Here is a 23979-nt window from a genome sequence, read left to right as displayed (position 1 = left end):
AATGTTCTTTACTGGCTTTATTGATCAATGTATTTTGTTAATGGTGTTACTTGTTTGGATGAGGTTATAAGAGGAACTGAAAACATATCTTGTTGCAGAAATCTTTTCAAGAAGTACAAAATGACTATGTGTCACCAGATTAGATTCACTTGCTACAATGATGATTCCAGCACTAACAGGGGGAAATGGGTCATTAAAACGAGAAAGTGAGAATGCAAAGGCTCCTGGCAGACAAACATTTCATTTACTTCAGTACACCACTAACACATGCTGTTTCAGAGCTTGGCAATGTAAACCATTAAAAGAAGCATGCTTTGCATAAATTATTCTGCTTCAAGGAAAGAGTTAGTCATAGACAAAGCGCTTCAAAACACAGACTTTACCAAAAAGGATCTTACCTTAAATAGCCTTAATATATTAGCAACCATAATAGATACAGAACTCGCTGCAGCTCCTATTACAGCAGAAATTCTGTCCGGCTTGGTGAAAATTGGCGAATCCCCATTGGCGCATCTGACATCAGTAGCATCTTTTTCTATTAAAGCTTGCACAAACGTTAGGGATTGCTCCAGTGCATATGTATCCCTTGAGCAGGTGTCAAGGATGCGGACCCCTAATGTAATGTTAGGAAGAAGGTCCTGATCTTTGTTTATCTGGTCTACAGCATACATCATTGCTTCCAGCCTATGGATCCCTTTTTCTTTTTTAAGTTCCCCACAAGGCACCCCTCGTTCTCCTCTTGAATGGACTGGAAAGAGGCCACCAAGTATTATGTCCCCTTCTACTCGAATGGAGTGGGCATATTCCTGGCCACCAGATGCTTGCATTAAGGTAAAAATGTAGTACAACTGGATAGCCATTGACATTGTGCAATGACCAGACTTGAGCTGTTTTCCCTCTAAAACCATGCGTGCTGAAGACATGTTTGAGATCCACAATACAATTTAGCAATTTTTTATACACCAATGTAGATCTTTTTAATCCACACTTATTAGATACTACCATCAGTGCCCATTAAGTAAAGAAAAAAAAAGGACTGTTTAGCGCATAACCAGCAGTTTTGTCAGACAGCCACAGATCTGTAATTAGCACATCAAGTTCAATGTAGTACATTCGCCATGTGCAATGTTAGAAGAGGTAAAGTCACTTCATTGGTCAAGTCCTTCAATAATTTAGAGTAAATAATCCACCTCCGAATCATATCTTTTTACTGGATCGTTATATAAAGTCCACCTGAAAAAGAAAGAAAACAAGAAAATATGTTTGAATATTTGCATTTGTCCTCTGGATATGCATAATATGCAGCTAGCATTGCTTAAGCAAACAAACTGAAAGAGCAGATGTAAATGCACTCTAAATTCCCCATGACTCATTTCCTGCACTGCATACCTTGGCTAATTCAGGTCAGTGACCATGAAACAATATCCAATATGATTCGGACAAAATTAACTATATTATACGTCATTAGCTCAAATAAATGATCTCTGTACTGTGCAGTGGTGTTTAAAAATACACTTTACAGCAATAAACGTGCCTATTTTCAAACATATCATAGTTCGAAACTAGAGAAAGCCAAATTACAATTTCCAGGTATAATTCACTCCAGAAATGTTTGCACACATGCAAATGTTGATAAAGAATTTGTTTTAAAAAAATGTGTGGGGATAAATGGATTTCATGATTGTGGGTTAAAGTCCTAAATAATAATAATATTAACAATAATAATAGTAATAATAATAATAATGTAATGTTAAATTCACAATAATGCTTGAAGCTAGCTTTTGTTGCAGGGTCAGAAAATCTAAAAAGAAAAGTGACATTGTGCATAAAAAAAACAAAAAACAGAAAAGGCCATTTACGCTAATGCAGTCTGAAAATGAAATCAATGGCAGTATTCTTCTTGTAATTTAGTAAATGTGTCACCCTATTATATATTTACTTCATTTTCCCAAATTGTAATTTATGTTTATACTCACAGACTCACAGTAAACCAGTAATGTTTCCAGTTCACATGCAATGAGAACCTAAATATACACAACCATTTGCATTTATTCCCAAGGTACCCAAATGGACCATCTGCTTATTTCCTTTCCAATATCAGTCATTTAAAAAAAAAGGTTGGCTCCAAATATCCAGGTCTCAGATGACAATACCGTTTTTAAAATGTATCTTTTGCAAGGGTATTTTTTCTCAGTTGTGGGAGGCCCACCTGTTGGCCTAACTCTTTTCTGTTGACTAAGAAAAGCTGAAAGAGTGTATAGCTGGCCATACATTACTTTTAATTATTTTTTTTTCATTCAGCCAGGCAGACAATTAATCGAATTATCCCATTCACACATTCGAAGTGAATGGGGAAAGCCACCCCGCTGTATCTTTGTATTCTGATAGCGAGACTCCCTCCAATCAGAATACACTAATCATTGGCCATTGGCTGCATGCACTGACTGAATGCTGGTTTTCCAGATGGATCATTCAAAAGAAGCCTGTCTGACGACAGGCTTCTGTTAAACTGAGAAGGCTGCGCACAGTTCAAAATTCATCCAGTTCCTGTTGAACATGCTGAATTTTGATCCATGTTTGGCCAGCTTAAACCAATCAACCAATTTTCATTGAAAGTAAATTATATATTTTTTATATATTTATATATATTTATGGTTCAGAGCCCTATGGCCGATACGGATATGGATGACATACAGGGTTAACATAAAACTTACCACATGAAATGGACCTGAAAGTGTGCCTTGGTCTAAAGTATGGTATACCAAAATAAGGGGGCATACCCTAGATAAGAAATGAGGAATGAAATAAAATAAATATGAAATGAGATGAAATGAGTAATCTGTGAGGAGTATGAATACTTTGAGAAATGCCCTAAAATGGGGATGGGAGGTTGGGTATCACGCACAGGAACCGACGAAGACCACAGACGAATGGGCTGGTTAAATACCTCTCTGGTCTCCTCCCTTAAATTCAGGCCACCATACTGGCCTTCTTATTTATGGTTCAGAGCCCTATGGCCGATACAGATATGGATGACATACAGGGTTAACATAAAACTTACCACAGGAAATGGACCTGAAATTGTGCCTTGGTCTAACGTACGATATACCAAAATAAGGGGGCAAAAACATTCAGGTAGGGAATAGCTCTTTATTGATTTGAGTTTAGTCACTGAGTGGGGTTTGGCAAAAGCCTGGGCCATTTCTACTTGTGGATTGGGGATGTAGCGGGCGAAGCAGGCAGACTTCCACCTGCCTAGTCTTTTAATAATGTGGTCTGGGACCCCATGACGGGAAGCTGTTGAGTGTCCGGAGTACTGGCTAGGGTTCAGGTGAAGGTTGCGGAGAAGTATCCTTGTGTGCTTCATGAATTGACCGGTGTTTAGGGGCTTGACAGGAAAGGGTAGAAGGGGACTAGAGTCCGGTTGCTTGGGCAGTAGTAACAACAACTGATTTATTGGTTCTGTAGAAGTGGATATCTGTACCTGAGCCTACTTGCTGGGTTTTATAAACTGCTAGATGCAGAATGAAATGGTCTTTGCAGCGGACCAAGTGGCGTTTGCCTAGCCCTTGGCCTGCAGGGCTGCTACAAGGGAATTCTCCAGGTCATAAGAGCCCGTAGAAGGCCAGGTACATGTCCGCTTGCAGGAGCATACTAGGGAGGAGAGAGAATGGCGACGTAGCCAGGATGGTTGACATACCCCTAAAGATGTCTCCAGTTATGGGTAGGCGTTTGGCGCTGACCACTGGATGGAGCTTCTGAATGCCACGTAGAATGGCCCGTATAGCATGAGACGTAAACAAAGAGGATTTTGCAGGGTCCCGAAGAGACAAGAAATGCTGGATACCGGTTAGGTACAGCCGAATGGTGTTGTGGGATAGATGAGTAAGACAGTGTGAAATGAAGGCCAGAATCTGTTTGATACCAGACGTTTCTTTGGAGTGATGTGTAAGGAACTTGTTGAAGGCCCTCTAGGCTGTTTGGTAGACCTTGAGGGTGTTGCGGGAGAGTGAGGAGTTGATAAGCCGAGTTGCTGTCTGCAGATGTTGAGTTAGTCCAGGGTCAGCTGAGACCAGGCTGGGATAGTGGCTGATACAGGTTCGGCTCTGGGCATCTGTTCAAAAAATTATATTCAGTTAAAACGGGAGAGCGCATCCGCTGCAAGATTGCACTTGCCCGGAACAAATGAGCAATAAATGTTAAACTGAAACTGTAATGACAGCTGTACCAGCCTATGCAGGAAAGACATGACTGAAAGGGATTTGGAGCTGCCTTTGTTTATAATTTCTGCTGTGGCAAGGTTATCAGTAGTGAAGGCCACGGTTTGCCTGGTCCAGCTATGGCCCCAGAGCTGTGCGGCTGCCACTATAGGGTACATTTCGAAGAGGGAAGATGTGTTGGTGAAACCAGGTATAGCTAGTTTCTGTGGCAGCCAGGGCGCTACAAACCAGAGATGGCCAGAAATTGCCGCGAAACCTGTGGACGCAGCTGCGTCTGTCACTACCTGGGGTGACAGGGAAGGCACGGTGGGAATGAATAGTGATATGCCATTCCAGGTGGGAAGGAACTCCTCCCACATGGAGAGGTCCGCTACTGCTGCGGTGTCGAGAATAAGGACTTGATAGGGATCTTGCGTACAGGACAGGTACACTAGTAGGCAGGACACAAAGGAGTGACCCTGTGGGATGACGCGCATGGCAAAATTGAGCATCCCAAGAAGGGATTGCAGTTGTTTTTTGGTGCACCCTCTGGTGCAGGTGAAGTCTTGGAGAATCGCCCTGATGCGGGTCAGTTTGTCTGGGGGGATGCTGGCCTGCATAGTGCAGGCCTTCAGGTTGATACCAAGAAACGTGATCGACTGTGCTGGACCGTCGACTTCATTGATGGGAACATTGAGATTTCTAAACACAACCCTTAGCTTGTCGAGGTCCCCAGGGGATGAGCTGGGCGGCTCTATTAGTAAGAAATCGTCTAGATAATGGATGACCTCTTGACACTGGGCTTTGTGTAAGAGGATCCATGTGAGTGATTGCACAAACGTGTCAAACAGCCAGGGGCTACTTTTTGACCCGAAGGTCAATTTGGTGGCAAAGTAATATGCCTCCCTCCATTTTATGCCATGCCAGCACCAAAGGGACGGGTGGATAGGAAGGAGTTTAAAGGCATCCAAGATATTGGCTTTGGAGAGCCAGGTACCAGTGCCCGTTTTGAGTATGGCCTGGATCGCCATATCCACAGAGGCGTATTTGAGGGAAAACTCTTCGGAGGGGATAAGGGAATTCAGACTGGGGATGGTGGAAGAATGAGGCGCTGACAAATCATACACAAGACGTAGTTTATTGGAAAACGTACCCTTGACAAACCCAATAAGGCTGACTCTCCATGTGTTGAAGGGGGGCTGAGTGAAAGGGCCTATCATAAAGTCCTGATCTATCTCGGTCTGTAGGAGCTGGTCTATGGCCTGCTCATCGGTAGCCGCTGAACGTAGGTTCCTGCACTCATGGGTAGTGTGAGGCAGAGAAATTAGGCCAGTGTGGAAGCCTTCCGTGAAACCTTGGATGAGGTAGGTGGCCAGGGAGGGAGTGGGGTGTGCGGAAAGATAGAAGCCGAGCCATGTGACATTGGCCCGGCTTAGTCATGCCTTCTTCAGTTGCTTGACCTCGCACAGGAGCCTAGGATTAGCCCTCTGGCATAGGGTGCAGATGTGAAGCAGACGACATTGGCTGAAATTACAGGAACTATAGTTAAAATTATTGCAAATAGCTGCCCCTCCCACGGTCCGGACTGGGCATCCAAATTTATCCATCTGGGGCATACGTGCAGGGCCTGCTGGCCTTGAACTGCACCGGAGGTAGAGGGACTTTCGAAGGGGCGACTGGTTGTCACGTTGGCACACCAAGCGGCAGTGTGGGTAGCCGACTGGCAGATTGCGCACAATGGTGACCGTAGGCCAGCAAAGTGGCGACAGAAGAGCTCTGTGTCCATGATGCTCCAATCTGTGGGTGTCTGAAACTGCAAAAACCTGGCTGCTGCTTTGGCGGAGAAGGAGCGGTGGTAGTCATAAAACCTGAAGCCCCCATACTTGTAGCCCAGGTCTACCATGGTATGGAGGTATAGATCCAGCTCTTCTCTTCTGTTGGGAGAAGCTGAACATATGACATCCTCATCATACCGAAGGCCAATGTGAACTCCGGCACTGATAGCTTCCTATTAAGCCTGGGGTCTTGAGCCTTAAGGACTACTGACACGTCCCCCCAAGTATATGCTTTATTCTCCGCCAAGTCATGTACGGAGATAAGCAGAGAGGCGAGGTTGATGTCCCTGCCTTCCAGGATGTCTTTTCTGACATTGGTTGGGACCAAGTGGTAAGAGTACACCATGGAACTCCACCCTATGGTACCTGCAGAAGAAGTTGTAACTGCCTGGACTACAACAGGGTCAGGGGCAGAAACGGGTGACATAAATTACAAGTCTTGCTTGTGCTCCCTAACGGCATACATACCTAAGCGAAGTGTATACCTCTTTTTATATACATATTTCTCTTTTTTTTTTTTACCTGGGGAAGCAGTGAGTTGAAATGAAATGAAATTAATGAAATGTTTGCCTTGAACGAAATGAATATCTGCCATGACAGAGGCACGACTCGGTCGTGCCGCAGTTGGGACTGACGGCGAACCAGACTCTGGAGCATGTACTGAAATGAGGCGATTGGTGAAATGAGGCCAGACAACTAGGGCCCCCCGGGACGAATCGGTACATTGCAGATGCAACTGGATTTGAATCGGGACGCGGTACATGACAGTGAAATGATTTTTTCTGTCATGACAGAGGCCCGGATCGCCATGCCACAGTTTGCGACTGAGCACGAAACGGACTCTGGAGCATGTACTGAAATGTGGCTTGTCCTGGGCCACGCCGAGACGAATTTAGTGCGTAGACGTGACTATATTCGTGTAGGAATGTGATAGGTGACAAAGAAATGATACGCCATGACAAGGACAAGAATCAGTGACCGAGCCTACGACTGACAAGTGAAACAGTCTCTGGAGCATGTACTGAAATGAGGCCAAGCGTCTGGGCACACCGGAGCGAATCGGTGCATCTTTAAATGCGACTGGATTCGTATCGGAGCGTATTAAGTGACAAGAAATGATATGTCATGACAAAGACAAGAATCAACAAGCTAACCCATGACTGACAAATGAATCCGTCTCTGGAGCATGTATTGAAATGAGGCCAATATCCACTGGGACACACCGGAACGAATCGGTGCATCGAAGATGCGACTGGATTCGAATCGGAGTGCGGTATGTGACAGAAATTAATGAAAGGATTTGAAATGCTTTGAAACGATTATAAAAATAAAACAACTGAAATGATTGAAATGATTGAAATGTTTGCAAACGAATGCCTGATGTGGCATTGACCGAAGTGTCACAAGCAAGTGAATTGCTTGTGACGCATTGTAAGACCGTTTATATGAACAAACACAACAGTGCGAAATGAAATATACGTACAGATTACATGAAATGTTCTGAGTAATACGTTGTATAAATATGACAGTTTAGTGACATGGTAATTAACGAAGCGTGAAATGAAAAACGTGAGCCGAAGCCCTACCTGCGACAGCCGAACCAGAAACGTTGTACGACGACTGCAACTTGACAACGACTGCTACAAAAACCTCATAAGCTGCCAACTTACGAACGCGGAAGCTTACGGTTGCAAAGCTCACAGAGGCATCGGACTCGGAAACAAAAACTGCGAAGACGGGACTGACGCACACGGGATCTCTCGGACGCTTGTCTGGAATAGTCAGCCTAGTGACGTAGGTATCGTGCACAGGAACCGACGAAGACCATAGACGAAATGGCCTCCGGGCTCCTCCCATAAATGCAGGCCGCCACACTGGCCTTCATATATATATATATATATATATATATATATAGAGAGAGAGAGAGAGAGATACTGTATATTATATATATATATATATATATATATATATATATATATATATATATATATATATATATATATAGATAGATAGATAGATAGATAGATAGATAGATAGATAGATATACAGTATCTCACAAAAGTGAGTACACCCCTCACATTTTTTTAAATGTTACATTTTATTAAATGTTACATTTTATTTTTTCATGTGACAACACTGAAAAAATTACTCTTTGCTACAATGTAAAGTAGTGAGTGTACATCTTGTATAACAGTGTAAATTTGCTGTCCCCTCAAAATAACTCAACACACAGCCATTAATGTCTAAACTGCTGGCAACAAAAGTGAGTACAGTCATAATTCCCAATGTCAATGGGAATCAAAGTTAGGCTCGGTTCACACAGGGGCGACTTGTCCAGGCGACTTAGCCGCCTGACAAATTGCGCTCCGTTCTGTACTATGGAACCGTTCTAATAGGACTGACTCAAGTCGCTCCGACTTAGAAAAAAGGCTCCTGTACTACTTTTGGGGCGACTTCAGGCGACTTGCATTGACTTCTATACAGAAGTCGTTTTGCAAGTCGCCGCTGAAGTCGTTTGCAGGTCGCGTCTGTGAGTCGTGCTGCAAGTCGTGCCGCCCCTGTGTGAACCGAGCCTAGTGTAAATCCAAAACGTATCGTTTCCACCAGGATAGAAATGGAGAAGAACTATTCCAATGGGGATGTTTGTTCCTGTGACAACTGTCTAAGCCCTTGTACACACGGTTATACATTCCGACGGAAAATGTCTGATCGGACCCTGTTGTCAGATAATCCCACTGTGTGTGGGCTTCATCTGACTTTTTCCGTCAGAATGTCTGACCAACAAAGTTTGAGAGCTGGATATAAAAATTACGACTTTGTCCGATCGTTTGTAGAGAATTCCGATCGGACAAAGTGTCACGCATGCTCAGATCAAATTCCTAGACCAAAGCTATTAGCTACTAGCCTGAACGTAGTTCCGTCGTAACTAAATTACGCCATCACGTTACAAACGATCGGATTTTCCGACAACTTTGTCCGACCGTGTGTATGCAACACCAGTTTTGGACAAAATCTGACGAGTTTTGGACAAAATCTGACGAATTTTGTAGTCGGAATGTCCGACCGTGTTTACAAGGGCTAAGAGTTGATCTCTATCATTTTGGAATAAATATCTTTCCACTTCCTGTTGAGTCTAGAGGTCAGGAAGCAGGGAGAAATATTTCTAATGAAACACAGCTGGAAAAGAAACACTGACAGCACTTTTAACCCTCCCAATACTAATCAAGAGGGAAAAAAGGTTTAGCTTCAGATATACGTACACACAGGCCAAATGTCTGGAGAAAAAACAGGCGTTATTCGGAAAAAAAAAAATATATGTCAGTCTGTCCAAAAGTTTGGCCGGCTTCTGTCAGATGAACATGCTGGTAAACCAGCATCCGACCGACACCTGATCTGCGCTCTCAGCCAATGGCAGACAGCACTGATCAGAGTGTTCTGGCGGGGGGGCTGCTGCCCTGTCAGAACACAACAGGGGAGAGTTTGCTGCACTAACTTTGCATAGTTAGCACACCGGAAAAAAAACACATAGTGTGTACCAGGCTTTAGGCTATGAAGGTGACCATATAAAGGGAAATAGTCTAACACTTCTACCTTAACATGAATATGTCATTAATTTCCCAAGACCAAATAATAATAATAGAAAAGTAAAGGAAAAAAAACCCATAAATATTAAAAATATATACATACTGTATATACTGCATATAAATACCATGTCAATACCAATGTAAATTTTTTGACTAAAATCAACCACTAAACACTAATTTACTATGACTGCATGGTGCCAGTTACAGGTTCACATAGCTCAACAATAAAGAGCACATCACCGCAGTTATATGCACATCACAAAGATGCACATCACCACAGTTATATGTGGTTATGTTAGAGCTTACTGTTTTAGTCTCTAGGCATCAGTCACATGTATTTTTTTGGAATATTCAGGTAGTGCAACTAAAATTCACCAAGGTAGGTTAGCCTTAAAATCGAACTGTAGGAAATGAAGTTAGCTTTGTAGGAATGGAAAATAATTTAATACCATTAGTAAGTCACCTCACGGCATAATGTTTTGCTCTCATCTCCAGTATTGTCATACCCAATGACAGCTTAATGGATTATTGCTATTATGCTGTATAATTACCTGTGTATTAGTCGTGGGTATAGTTTTATGGAATAACTGCATGTGCCTGCATATAAATTTTTAATATTTTCTTTCTTTCTAGTTGTCTCCTAACATAACATGCCCAGAGCAAATAATGACTTTGACAAATGATCCAAATACATTTTCATGCCATTTTTAGAATTGTACCAATATAATCTATAAAATATGGACTAGCAAATAATTTCAAAAGCTTTATATTTTTTAATAAATTTATTCCAGACTTTATTATGGAATATGACATTATTTGAAAAACGAAACAATCAATTACAACAACACATATTTTTATCAGATGGAGGGGTTTCCCTTGAGGTAGACATAGCATTTTATGCACCAATTCCTACAGTTATCACTGCAGTTTAAAACACATCATCGTAGATGGGAATTAATTATTTCTACTTTTTTAATGTAAATTTCCCAAGATACATGGACTACTTTTTTAACCTTCACGGAAAACAAACTCTAGAACCTTTTGTTTCCTACTGTCAACCACATGCTGTAAATATTTGTTTTCAACACAGATGAGAGGTTTATAAACCTTACTAGTTAAGTCCCTTAAGTTATACTACATTGTACTTTAACACAACCTAAAGTATAATAATTACGTCTTTTTCCTATCTTGTGTATTTTCTGTGCTTTTTCTGTGCATCTTGTCAGCTATTATACCTAAAATTTTCTTTTCATTTATTTTCTTGTAACTGTATTGAATCTATGACTTACCTATATACAGTGCCTTGCGAAAGTATTCGGCCCCCTTGAACTTTTCAACCTTTTGCCACATTTCAGGCTTCAAACATAAAGATATAAAATTTAAATTTTTTGTGAAGAATCACCAACAAGTGGGACACAATTGTGAAGTGGAACGAAATCTATTGGATATTTTAAACTTTTTTAGCAAATAAAAAACTGAAAAGTGGTGCGTGCAAAATTATTTGGCCCCTTTACTTTCAGTGCAGCAAACTCACTCCAGAAGTTCAGCAAGGATCTCTGAATGATCCAATGTTGTCCTAAATGACTGATGGTGATAAATAGAATCCACCTGTGTGTAATCAAGTCTCTGTATAAATGCACCTGCTCTGTGATAGTCTAAGGCCGCGTACACACGCGGGGACAGTCCGCCCGTGTGTGGGCTTTCAGCGGACAGTTTCAGCGAACAGTCTGCTGAACAAAGTTTTTCGGAAATTCCGAAAAACTGTCCGCTGAAACTTGGTTTCAGCGAACAGTACCCTCGTGTGTAGGCTTGTTCGTCAAACTAAGTTCCGCGCATGCTCAGAAAGGATTTACACGCCGAAAGTTGTAATGCAGTGTATAGGACGTCGTATTTTCCGTCCCGTCGTACGTGCCGTTCAAGTCATCGCGCACGGTTTCAGCAAACTGTTCGTTTGTCGTGTGTGGGCAAGTCCGTCCATGCTAATTTTGAGCGGACTGTTCGCTGAAACTGTTTGACGGACAAAGTTGAGCGAACAGTCCCCGCGTGTGTACGCGGCCTCAGGGTTCTGTTGAAAGCGCAGAGAGCATCATGAAGACCAAGGAACACACCAGGCAGGTCCGTAATACTGTTGTGGAGAAGTTTAAAGCCGGATTTGGATACAAAAAGATTTCCCAAGCTTTAAACATCCCAAGGAGCACTGTGCAAGCGATCATTTTGAAATGGAATGAGTATCAGACCACTGCAAATCTACCAAGACCTGGCTGTCCCTCTAAACCTTCAGCTCAGACAAGGAGAAGACTGATCAGAGATGCAACCAAGAGGCCCATGATCACTCTGGATGAACTGCAGAGAACTACAGCTGAGGTGGGAGATTCTGTCCATAGGACAACAATCAGTCGTACACTGCACAAATCTGGCCTTTATGGAAGAGTGGCAAGAAGAAAGACAATTCTCAAAGATATCCCTAAAAAGTCTTGTCTAAAGTTTGCCCCAAGCCACCTGGGAGACACACCAAACGTGGAAGAAGGTGCTCTGGTCAGATGAAACCAAAATCGAACTTTTTGCCCACAATGCAAAACGATATGTTTGGCGTAAAAGCAACACAGCTCATCACCCTCAACACACCATCCCCACTGTCAAACATGGTGGTGGCAGCATCATGGTTTGGGCCTGCTTTTCTTCAGCAGGGACAGGGAAGATGGTTAAAATTGAGGGGAAGATGGTTGCAGCCAAATACAGGACCATTCTGGATGAAAACCTGTTGGAGTCTGCAAAAGACCTGAAACTGGGATGGAGATTTATCTTCCAACAAGACAATGATCCCAAACATACAGCAAAATCTACAAAGGAATGGTTCACAAATAAATGTATCCAGGTGTTAGAATGGCCAAGTCAAAGTCCAGACCTGAATCCAATCGAGAATCTGTGGAAAGAGCTGAAAACTGCTGTTCACAAACGCTCTCCATCCAACCTCACTGAGCTTGAGCTGTTTTGCAAGGAAGAATGGGCAAGAATTTCAGTCTCTCGATGTGCAAAACTGATAGAGACATACCCCAAGCGACTTGCAGCTGTAATCACAGCAAAAGGTGGCTCTACAAAGTATTAACGCAAGGGGGCCGAATAATTTTGCACGCCCCGCTTTTCATTTTTTTATTAGTTAAAAAAGTTTCAAAAATCCAATAGATTTCGTTCCACTTCACAATTGTGTCCCACTTGTTGGTGATTCTTCACAAAAAATAAAAATTTTATATCTTTATGTTTGAAGCCTGAAATGTGGCAAAAGGTTGAAAAGTTCAAGGGGGCCGAATACTTTCGCAAGGCACTGTATTGTCTCAGAAAGCCAAAAGGGTACACTAGTCTGACCTTAGTTTAACCAGTGTGTATTTTATTTGTTTCTGAGTCCAATACCTGTACATAGTGTATTCTGGTTCCTGACTGATGGTTTACTGTTAATAATTCCTGTGTTGGGCAATAACAATCAGTTTTATGAAGTCTTATTTTGTCTTGGTCCTTTGGATTTTGTGACCTGGTCTGTCCTTATTTGCATTTGGATTTGTATCCACCTCTCTGTATGCATATGCTCAATATATGGAGCCACGCATACATTTTCTGTTATACCGCTTACACTGGAAATCTACATATCAACTTAGGCTACTTGCCATGTTCTTTTAAATGGGCTGTGCTATCCCCCAGGCATCATACACAATGATAGCTACAAGTCCAGCATGTGCCTTGTTCCAGATATTCATCTGAATGCCACCTGCATGACCTTATGTTAGTTTTGATGCCTTTCCAGTCAAGCTATCTGTAGGTAGGGATGATCCGAACACTCCTTGGTTCGGTTCCCACCAGAACATACCGAACTAGGGCTGAAACGATTAATCGATATTATCGATAATAATCGATAATGAAAATCGTTGTCAACGATTTTCATTATCGATTAGTTGGTCCGCACCATGTGATCCGCCGAGCGGGCCGCGGCCTTAGGAAAGACCGCGGCTTCGGCCTAGCTTCGGAGCTGGCGGCCATCTTGGTACACCCGGCGGCGGCGAGCTGCGCGCTGACGTCACCCCCAGCGCGGCGTATGGCAGTATGCCCTCCACACAATTACATTTTAATTTGCATCCTCTTCTTAAGGGTACACCGTTAAGAGAATATTTTCAATAGGCTAAACCTGAGGGAAGTGGTTTAGACTTGAAATGTCTCCCAGCTGCAAAAAAGCCTTCCTGCAGCTGTACAGTAAGTAAAGGAAAATGAAAGAGAAACAGCTGCAAAAGGTCCCTTTAATATCAGATTAACTGCTGGTAACTAATCTAATAGAGACTTGTTCATGGAAATGTGAATGAAACTAAGGCCTAGCAGCCAATTCCATTCCATTACTTGGGGTCTGAATAACAACAATATTGGCAGATGGATCTGCAGATTAGGCTTACTGATAGAAAAGCAAATAGTCTTGCGCTTGGCAACAGAAGCTTACAGTTTAAGTGGGTTCTCCCTGCTGTCTGTCAGTGTTATGGTACATGAGTTCCTCACATTGCTGGGGTCTGTGTATGGGGGGAGGGGGATTACTCTAACATTAACCCTTTCCATACAGCCTGCCTTGTCAAGTAGCAGATTGAATAAAGTTCAGCCCTCAGAGACTTTACATCTTCCCTCCAACTTTACTAAAAAGTCCTGACTTCTTCTGTCCCCGCACATCCCCCGTCCTCTTCTTCTGTCCCCGCACATCCCCCGTCCTCTTCTTCTGTCCCCGCACATCCCCCGTCCTCTTCTTCTTCTGTCCCCGCACATCCCCCGTCCTCTTCTTCTTCTGTCCCCGCACATCCCCCGTCCTCTTCTTCTTCTTCTGTCCCCGCACATCCCCCGTCCTCTTCTTCTGTCCCCGCACATCCCCCGTCCTCTTCTTCTGTCCCCGCACATCCCCCGTCCTCTTCTTCTGTCCCCGCACATCCCCCGTCCTCTTCTTCTGTCCCCGCACATCCCCCGTCCTCTTCCTCTGCCCCCGCACATCCCCCGTCCTCTTCCTCTGCCCCCGCACAACCCCCGTCCTCTTCCTCTGTCCCCGCACATCCCCCGTCCTCTTCCTCTGTCCCCGCACATCCCCCGTCCTCTTCCTCTGTCCCCGCACATCCCCCGTCCTCTGTCCCCGCACATCCCCCGTCCGCTTCTTCTGTCCCCGCACATCCCCTGTCCTCGCACATCCCCGCTTTCCAGCGCTGCTGTGATTGGAGGTTGGGCTCTGCACATGCGTGCATCCATCTCCCGGCTTCGGGGTGCCCTTCGCTCCATTTGGAGGAGTCGACCGAGTCACGTGTGGCGGGTCCGGACTGAGACTCCGCCCCACACCACTCCAGCACACCGAGGAGGAGCCACTGTCACCATGAAGGGGTGAGAAAACCCGAGACACCGGAGGGGGGGAGGGGAGCACTGAGAGGAGGTGGGGCAGTGACACCATGTGAGAGGGGAGGAATGTGTCATCTATACTGGGGGGGACGTGTGTGTGTGTGTGTGTGTGTGTGTGTGTGTGTGTGTGTGTGTGTGTGTGTGTGTGTGTGTGCGCGTATATATATATATTTCTCCCCCCCCCCTTTTTTTTTTTAATCCGATTAATCGATTAATCGAAAAAATAATCGGCCGATTAATCGATTATGAAAATAATCGTTAGTTGCAGCCCTATACCGAACAGGCAAAAAATTAGTAAGAACACACGAACACCGTTAAAGTCTATGGGACACGAACATGAAAAATAAAAAGTGCTCATTTTAAAGGCTTGTATGCAAGGTATTGTCATAAAAACTATTTGGGGACCCAGGTCCTACCCCAGGGGACATGTATCAATGGTATTTTTTTTTTACTGGTACAGAATACACATTTTCTCTTGTCTGATTATATCTTCAAAACTCTAGGTTCTGTTTCTAACCATCCTCTGGTTACTCCATTATGGTTTAGTGCCTAAATTACCTATATCTGATCAGCAGACTCCTTTTTCTCAATAATAAAGAGACAAAAATAGTTGCTCTATACTAACTCATACTTGTATTATGCTTTAGTTCTACCTAAGTTCTGGATCAGTAATGGTGATAGCAAGAAGATGATGATAATGATGATAATGGCAGTGTTAATATTGCCACTGAGTGCTCCAGGTGTAGCTTCAAATAACAAAAAGGTGAGAGTGAATACTTTTGGTAGATTTACATATCTCAGTGGAAGTGAATATTGCCATGGCTAGGCAGATCTTTTACCAAGAAAAACAGGCGGTGAGACATCTGCCCATGCTTGAACAACTGTTGAGCAGCTTAGTCATGCTGCGACCTTTGAATTAATTTGGCCAGCTGATAGATGTTCATGTAAAAGCATTGTTCTCTTTTCTGCACAAAAAGAGGAATATTTATCTATCGGTAATCCAAGAGATTATCCAACATTCTGGAAAATGTCTGTGCTCAAAAACATTTGCTTATGATTATCCGACCACTGCACAGCCCAGTATTTCAAAGAATCCCAAAATCAGGTGACATTTTAGCTTTACTAACACATTGTATGAACAGCCTAGGAGTGAACAGTAGATATGAATTCAATAAAAGGAAAAAAAAAAAAAATAAATACAACCACAAATTCATACAAGAACAAATTATATCTAACCGGTTATTGATCCATTACTTTTGAATGCCATGTGCAGCACACTGTTCACCTGGATTATGTAAAATATAAGACACAACAGATATTAGGGTTTTTTTTGTCTGTACGGAGGAAACAATCTGTGACCCATTTTGCACCAATTAGTTTCACCCCAAATCATTTTCAATTCTTCCTACATCAAGTTAATCATTAATATTAGAAAATGTCCACATTTCAAGTGTTTACAAGTCATTTTACCTGTTTGGCCATGATGCAAAGAGATAAACTGATTTTGTAAACTTTTTATACAACCAGTACATGATTACTTATTTGGAAACTAAACAATGCAGTAATAAGCACAGTGGCCTTCTATTCCCTTCACTCAAATAGGCCATTAGCTGCCCTAGGGCAAGAACTACTTGGTAAGTATCTTATCTCTTCACTGTCAAAATAGCTTGCAATAACTGCAGACCACAGTGTTTAGAAAGTTTAACTAATTCATAACTGCAAACATTGTACCCCTTCTCTAAGCAGAGCATTTTATTTTTTTCTTGCTTCTAAGATTCTTTGCTTTTGAGCTAAATAACCTTTCCGTTTTGTAGTGTATCGTTAAAAAAAAAATCTGCATTACTTTTTTCTGTTTTCATTTAGTAAAAGATGTTATTACATTTAATTTTAAATGATAGAGACAGAGGGAAAGAAATAGGGATAACATAAAGATACATATTTGTATTGCACTTTTATGCAGTTTGCATATCCTTATATGCACCCTAAATGGTCATCTGAGTTTTAGTACTCCTCCATACCCATTTCTATTAGAATAAATGAAGATCATGGTGCACATACAATGAAGATTTTTATGCATAGACTGTACAGTGCCAAGCAGGCTGCACAGCAAAGATTCCAGATAAAGGGGATAAGTAAATGCATGGCTTGTCAGGAAGGGAGGACATCTACGCCTAACACGTGCAGCCAAAATAAAAAACAGAAAAATCAGCACAAGGGACAAAACTAATGCCCCGTACACACGAGAGGGATTAAGTCTGACAGACCTCCAAAGGAGTTCCGCCGGAGTTCCGCCGGAGTTCCGACGGAGTTCTGGCGGACTTTTCGACCGAACGGACTTGACCACACACCATCACACCAAACTCCGACGGAGTCGAACGTGATGACGTACGACTGGATTCGACGTAGGAAGTTCCTAGACAGTAGCCAATAGCTGCCCTAGCGTCGGTTTTAGTCCGTCGGAGTAGCACACACACGAGCGGATTTTTCAAAGGGGACCGGGTCCGGCGGAGTTCCGTCGGGAAAATTTAAAGCATGCTTCATTTCTAAAGTCCGTCAGACTTTAGCTTCGCTAAAGTCCGTTGCAGCCCACACACGATCGGATAGTCCGCCGGACTCAGTCCGTCGGAGTTTGGATGTCGAAAAGTCCGCTCGTGTGTACGGGGCATAACAGTCATTAGGTTGTGTCCCTTGTGTTGTTATCTTATCTTTTAGTTGTAATTCTCCTCTGCCCATTCCCAACCACCATTTCACTGTAATCTTCTGGTGCGGCTGGGGTTAATACAACAAAGGGGCTGTGGGGGGGGGGGGGTCGATGGTGGGGGATCTCAACAAAGAGTCATTAGAACAAGGGATACATCCTATTAACTGTAAGTGATGTCCCTTGTGCTAGTTTTCTTTATCGATTTTTCTTTAGATATTTGACAGCAAATGAGAACATGGTAACCTCAGTTGTCACATTACAGATTGTCTTAGGTCATCAAGACAGTTCGGTACACATTTGCATATATAATAAACAATTTAAAGTTGGTTTAATATTCAATAAAAGTTAACAATGTTTATGCCTTCCCACTTGCTCAGGCAGTATTCGGACTGAATGCCCCTTGCACTTGAAATTGGCAGAGCTTTCTCATCACTATCAACATTTTTGACTTTTCTATTTTTTATTTTAGCTGCACTTTGGATTTTAGAGGGTAAATTCACCTTTCTGGAAAACATAATACAGGCTCATTTGTTTGCAGGTAAACAAAAATGTGCATTTGTTATTATTTTTTCATTTTTTTATGAGCCTATAAAGCATTGTACCTGTAATGAGCAATGTGAATTCATTCAATGTGTGTTCATTCTGTGGAGCCCCGCATGGCTGCGTTCTTTTCAAATTGTGATAGCGGAGATCAGAGGATCAGAGAGGCTGCAGGAGTGATAACCCATTTTTAGGGTGTACCATGTGGCATGTTCCCAAAAGTGAACTTATCATTTAAATATATCTACCAATATACCTACCTTTCAATAGAGAGTAGCAGGTTAGAACTTCTGACAGGTTTCTAATGCTATTTTTGTCCCAACTGGGGAGATCCATTGACCATTGTTACTTGAACAGAAAATGATAGGAAAAGCTAAAATTGTATTAATTATGTAATATTATTCCTAATAAGGATGCCTGTTCTAGTGACAATGGTCTAAAAATAGATTTATGCTCCTTTTAAAGTGATTTACTCTCATTTCATGTTCTGTCTCTAGCACAGAAAGAAAGCCCCCCACCAGGATACAGATAGTGGTTTCATTCATTCCTAACTCTCTCCAAAGAAAAAAGTATATTTTTGGATTCAGATAACTGTAGAAGTAAAGCCAAAACATTTTTCTTAAGTTTTGGATAAAGCGGAGAGCAATTAGAACATATATTTGCTTTTTTATTGCCATGTGTATTCCCTTTGGGAAGGCATAACTTTTTTGCCCTGTTATCACTGAGAGCAAAAGTAAAGGAAAATTCCAAATTTTGCACTGTCACCAGAACAGGAATAAAGAGCTTTCCTTTCACTTCATATTTTGACTATGGCACAGGAAGTGAAGGGAAATCTCCCTAAAGGGACACATATGGCAAAAAAAATGTTTTAATTTATCCCTTAAGCCGCTTACATACGGTTGGATTTTCTGACGGGAAATGTTCGACGTGAGCTTATTGTCGGACCATGTCCGACCATGTGTATGCTCCATTGAACATTTGCTGACGGAATTTCTACACACAAATGTTTGAGAACAGGTTTTCAAACTTTCCGACAACAAAACTTGTCGCAAAGTCTGATCGTGTGTACATAAGTCCATCACACAAAAGTTCACGCATGCTCTGAATCAAGCAGAAGGCGCCGCACTGGCTATTGAGCTTCCTTTTTCTCAGCTCATCGTATCTGTTGCACGTCACCATGTTCTCACGTTCAAAATGTTTGGCCAACATTTGTGTGACCGTGTGTATGCAAGACAAGTTTGAGCCAACATCCTTCGGAAAAAATTCCACGGTTTTGTTGTCAGAAAATCTGACCTTGTTCACGGGGCATTACTCTATCCAAAACGGAAAGAAAGGTTCTGCTTTTAGTTCTACTTTAAAAGGAGAATTATGGCCAAACCTTTTTTTGTGGGTCACAGGACTGCACTTACTTTTGCTCTCCTGTGATCCAGACTCAGCTGATAGTGGGCAACAGCGGCTGATGTGGCAGAGTTGCTCTAAAATCTAGAAGGATCCTAACAATATTGCCAGGATCCACCTAACTGCTTGATTTGCAGTTGACTCCACCTCTCAGCACCCGACTGAGAGCCAGAGACAGCGGTTCCCACCCCCCTCCCCAGTCCTGCCCTGTAGTGAGCACAGGAAGAGCAAAGCAGCAAGCAGTGACGGACAATCACTGGTCTTTGCTTGGAGCAGACCAAGAACTGAGCAATCAGTGGCCATGTAATTACTCAGTTCTTTGTCTTAGCAGATGTGGGAGGGCTGCAGAATCACTGAGATGTTGCAACATGGAGGTAGGTATGTATGTGTTTTACAGACCACATGCTTCTCCTTTAAATATCAATTTTACAGCTGTAAATAAAAATATTTACTATGTGGTCTGAATTATGAATATTGCGGCTTTCCTATGGCCACCAGAGTGTTAATTATTATCTGCCTGAGCATATACCTTAGGAATATTAAAGCACAGTGAAGAAAACATCTGCACATTTTACTGTTTGCACTATTAAGTATGTTTAATGATGAAAAGGCTGACATCTGTGGATCTATCCTTAAATAGTGAATTCTGCCTGTTTATCCCCATGGCACATGTTATTATAGGAGTCTTGTCTGGAAGAAGAAAGATAGTAGTAATAAGTTAGTGATATTTGTTGTCATTTATTAGGTATTTATAATCAAAAAATATACACTGACAATTGAATACCAAATCTATACCTTTCTCCTCTCGCAAATGTTTAAAAATTAATGACCTTACAGTTTGGTCATAAAAAAGAATGATTATGTACTTTACCCTGATTAGACTATCGAATGTTTGTAAGCTAGCGGTAACAGAATTACCAAATATATACAGCATATATAACATGACAATATTGAAGTACTGTATTTAACGGATATATACGATATGTACTATTTCAATAGAACATATTTCTACTTCTCTGTCAGTATCCAAAAATGACTATAAATAACAGTCCCCTAATATTCTTCATAGTCCCCTGAAGATATCCAGTGTGACTAAACTAGTCGGGCAGGGTCTTGGGAAAGATAGACTGAGCTCTATCGAAATGTTGACAATAAAATGCTGTTTCTTGGATTTATCTCTGCTGCAGGACCAGCGAGTGCCTCTAGACCTTTTTTTTTAATTTGTATGGATCTCTTTGTGGATGAGCACCTGGGCATTTACCTAGCGCACAGTGCAGTGGTTAATGTTGTGTCTATAAACTAATGTGTGAGAAGAGGAGAGCCGATCGCCTAGCAAACAGCTCTCTGTTTATATCACATGATGGCTGTGATTGGACACGGCCGTCATGTGATCAGGAGGGCCAATCACAGAGCCCTCCTGCAATCTGAGATGTGCCGTGTCCAGGCCCGCGCACGCAATCCCCCTCTTGAGAGACATCCCTGAACGCCCACTCAGAAGGAGAGAGTGCCCACGGGCCGTACATATTCAGTGGCCAAGTAGGAAGTGGTTAAGTAGACACTTTACATGGCTACTAACATATTTCACAACTGTATGGTAATAGCAAGATATAGGCTAGGTTGGGTTCACATATATGCAGTTTGCAGTCCGGAGTACGCTGCGTTCTGTTCACCGGTTCTGGTACGATTCAGGTGCAGATAACTGGAATCAGACACCTGCAGTTCCCCCTATACAGCAGGGCCTGGGTGTGAGAGGAAGTAGCAGCACAAGGAGCCAATCAGTTTATGTGCTGGTAAAAAATGCATTCTGATAGAAAGAGAAAGAAGAGGGTATATAAATTAGCTTTCCATTAGGTCCAGGACACTCTGAGTTTAGAGGAAGTTGAATGATGCTAGCCATCAGACTTAGGACATCTCGGAAGCAAAAAATACGTAACATAAAAGCTCATCCCCAAAGGAGCCACTGTTCTTAAGACAGGTTTTTTTTTCCCCAGTGCAGAGGTAGCCAGGCACAGCAACAACCCATTCACTCTGGTTCAGAAATTAGCCTAGGGATGTATTTTTTGGAATTTATTGCTGAAAAAAACGTATAACGGGAGAGAGTAGAGGGGTGTGGCATACTCCAAAACTTCAAGCACTTCTCTATCAGTGGCAGTAGCACAAGGACAGTTTGACTAGTACAGCCTGTAAATGCACAACTGAAGACCATGCAGGAACATATAGCATGACTAGTTGTAGACTAGGACAGCCTATGGGTGCACAGCTGAAAACCATGCAGGAACATATAGCACATGATTGTAGACTAGGACAACCTATGGGTGCACAGCTGAAGGCTATGCAAACATTATAAGGACAAATAGTGTCAGGCTGGGACAGTTCAAGCATCCCACACCTGGAGACCTTCGATAAACTGCAACACAGGAAGTAGGCTCCACTTACAGATCTGAAGGGTAGAGAACATGTCCATGGTCTCTGTCCATAGGAGAGTAGTCCAGCAGCCAGTCCAGAGGTGCTCCAGGGGCAGACAGCCCTTGAAGCTTGCATATCAGCTTTCTCCCAGCTCACAGAGCCATCCCCACAGGGGGGAAAAGACCATCTCTTCAAGGCTCCAGACTATTTAACAGCAGACCAGCCACCATCTGGGCACACCTCCCATGCCTAGGCCAGGCTAGGCCCTGATAAATATTCATGCTGATTGTCTCAATTCTCTCTCCTTAAGCTCTAGACATTTCTTCTAGGGGCAGGGGGGAGCAATTAAAGCCTGTGAAATCCTGTGAAACCCTGAACAGTCCAGAGCAAACAATCACTGCTCCGCTGATTACAGAGCAAGCCAAAAATGAAATTTACCTAGCAGCCTAACTAGTAGAGTGCTAAACCGTAAAAGTTGTTTTTTACTTTATCTTTCAGAGGGCTGTTTATCCAAACATGTTATTTTCATCTGAAGCTCTGCTTTAAGCAAGACATTAGGGAACTGCATCTCTACATATACACATTGCAACTATGCTTTCTCGTTATACATGCAGGGTTGTAGCAGTACACCAGTGTTTCCAAAATTGTAATGTATACCACTGGTGGTGCATGCCTTTACTGTATGTGACACTACAGAGCTCAGGATTTCTGTGTAAGGTAAAGATGAACTTCAGATTCAGGTTGCAAATATGCTAGACTCAAACTTAGCTTGTTTGAAGTACAGCAAACAGATGATCAACCTGGAGAATTTGCCTACTCACCTGTTCATCATATCTATATTATTCGGAACAAAATACACGAAAGGTCGGGTGATGTAGGCTCTTTAGAAGATCATTTAGAGTTGGTTACAAGAGACAAAAAGAAGGTGAATGTATTAAATACCTACCTTCTCTGTGTACAAAGGAATACGAGGAAGCTCGAGTCCACATTGGGGATAGTACCATCATAGTCCCAAAAGAGCCCTAACGACTCAAAGTTGATATGGTCCAGCCTTCCAGAAACATTTAAAAAAAAAATGTGAAAAAAGTGCCTTGACCAGAAGGCTTACACTTATGTGTCCTCAAAGAGTCTAGCTTTGTAATTGTGAAACCACTGTTTCTAATTTTTAGACTCTTTAATAGCTTGGTACCACTGCATTGGCAAAAGACAAATGCGGTGCCTATATTCATATCAACGTTTATAGTAATATAGCTATAGTAATTATAGATCTGTTTTTTTTTTCGCTTTTATATTCAGAAATATATTTAAGAGTCTGATAAATGACCACACGGAAGAGTTTTTGCTAGAAAACTATATTATAAGCAATATGCAGTGTGGGCTCTTGAAAGACTGATGTGAAACAAATCTTCTTTCTTTTATTGAGCATGTAAGCAGAAACTTTGACAAAAGGGGGCCTATGGATTTAGTATACTTGAACTTTGTGACCGGTGTGAAATGCTTTTGCACAGTTCCCCACACACAGCTATTTTGTAAGTTACAGTCTATAGATTTAACAAATTCAGTTTGTAAATGGTTTGAAAACTGACTAAAATACAGTATTCAGAGATTAATGGTTAATAATTCAAACTTTGAAGGGTATATGGTTATTAGTGGTGTACTCCAAGGTTCAGTGTTGGGATCCTTATATTTTAACATATTTATAAATGATATACTGTATAGTTTGGGCTTGTCATTTTGGTGTTTGCAGATAAGAGTCAGCTACAGTATGCAGCAGAATAATATTCACATAACAGGATGTCTTCAACTTACAAGCAGACTTTATTACACTGTTTGAATGGGAAACTATGAGGTAAATAAGGTTTAATGTTGATAAACGTAAAATAATCCACTTGGAGCTAAAAACATGTATGCCT

The 23979-nt window shown here is 42.2% G+C and overlaps 1 protein-coding gene across 1 annotated transcript in view; it reads right to left on the bottom strand.

Moving 5' to 3' along the window:
• The window catches only part of GRM8 (glutamate metabotropic receptor 8), a 1454623-nt gene that overhangs the window by 1394672 nt on the left and 35972 nt on the right, over positions 1-23979 (bottom strand). Inside the window, exon 2 of the mRNA XM_077474080.1 lies at positions 399-1233. Coding sequence (XP_077330206.1) covers positions 399-923 — 525 coding nt within the window. The 5' untranslated portion in view covers positions 924-1233. The remainder of the gene's footprint in view (positions 1-398; positions 1234-23979) is intronic.

Source organism: Lithobates pipiens, unplaced genomic scaffold (assembly GCF_037356315.1).
Source record: "Lithobates pipiens isolate NorthernLeopardFrog02 unplaced genomic scaffold, aLitPip1_a1.2 Scaffold_8, whole genome shotgun sequence".
Lineage (NCBI taxonomy): Eukaryota > Metazoa > Chordata > Amphibia > Anura > Ranidae > Lithobates > Lithobates pipiens.
This window is presented reverse-complemented; position numbering and strand designations above follow the sequence as displayed.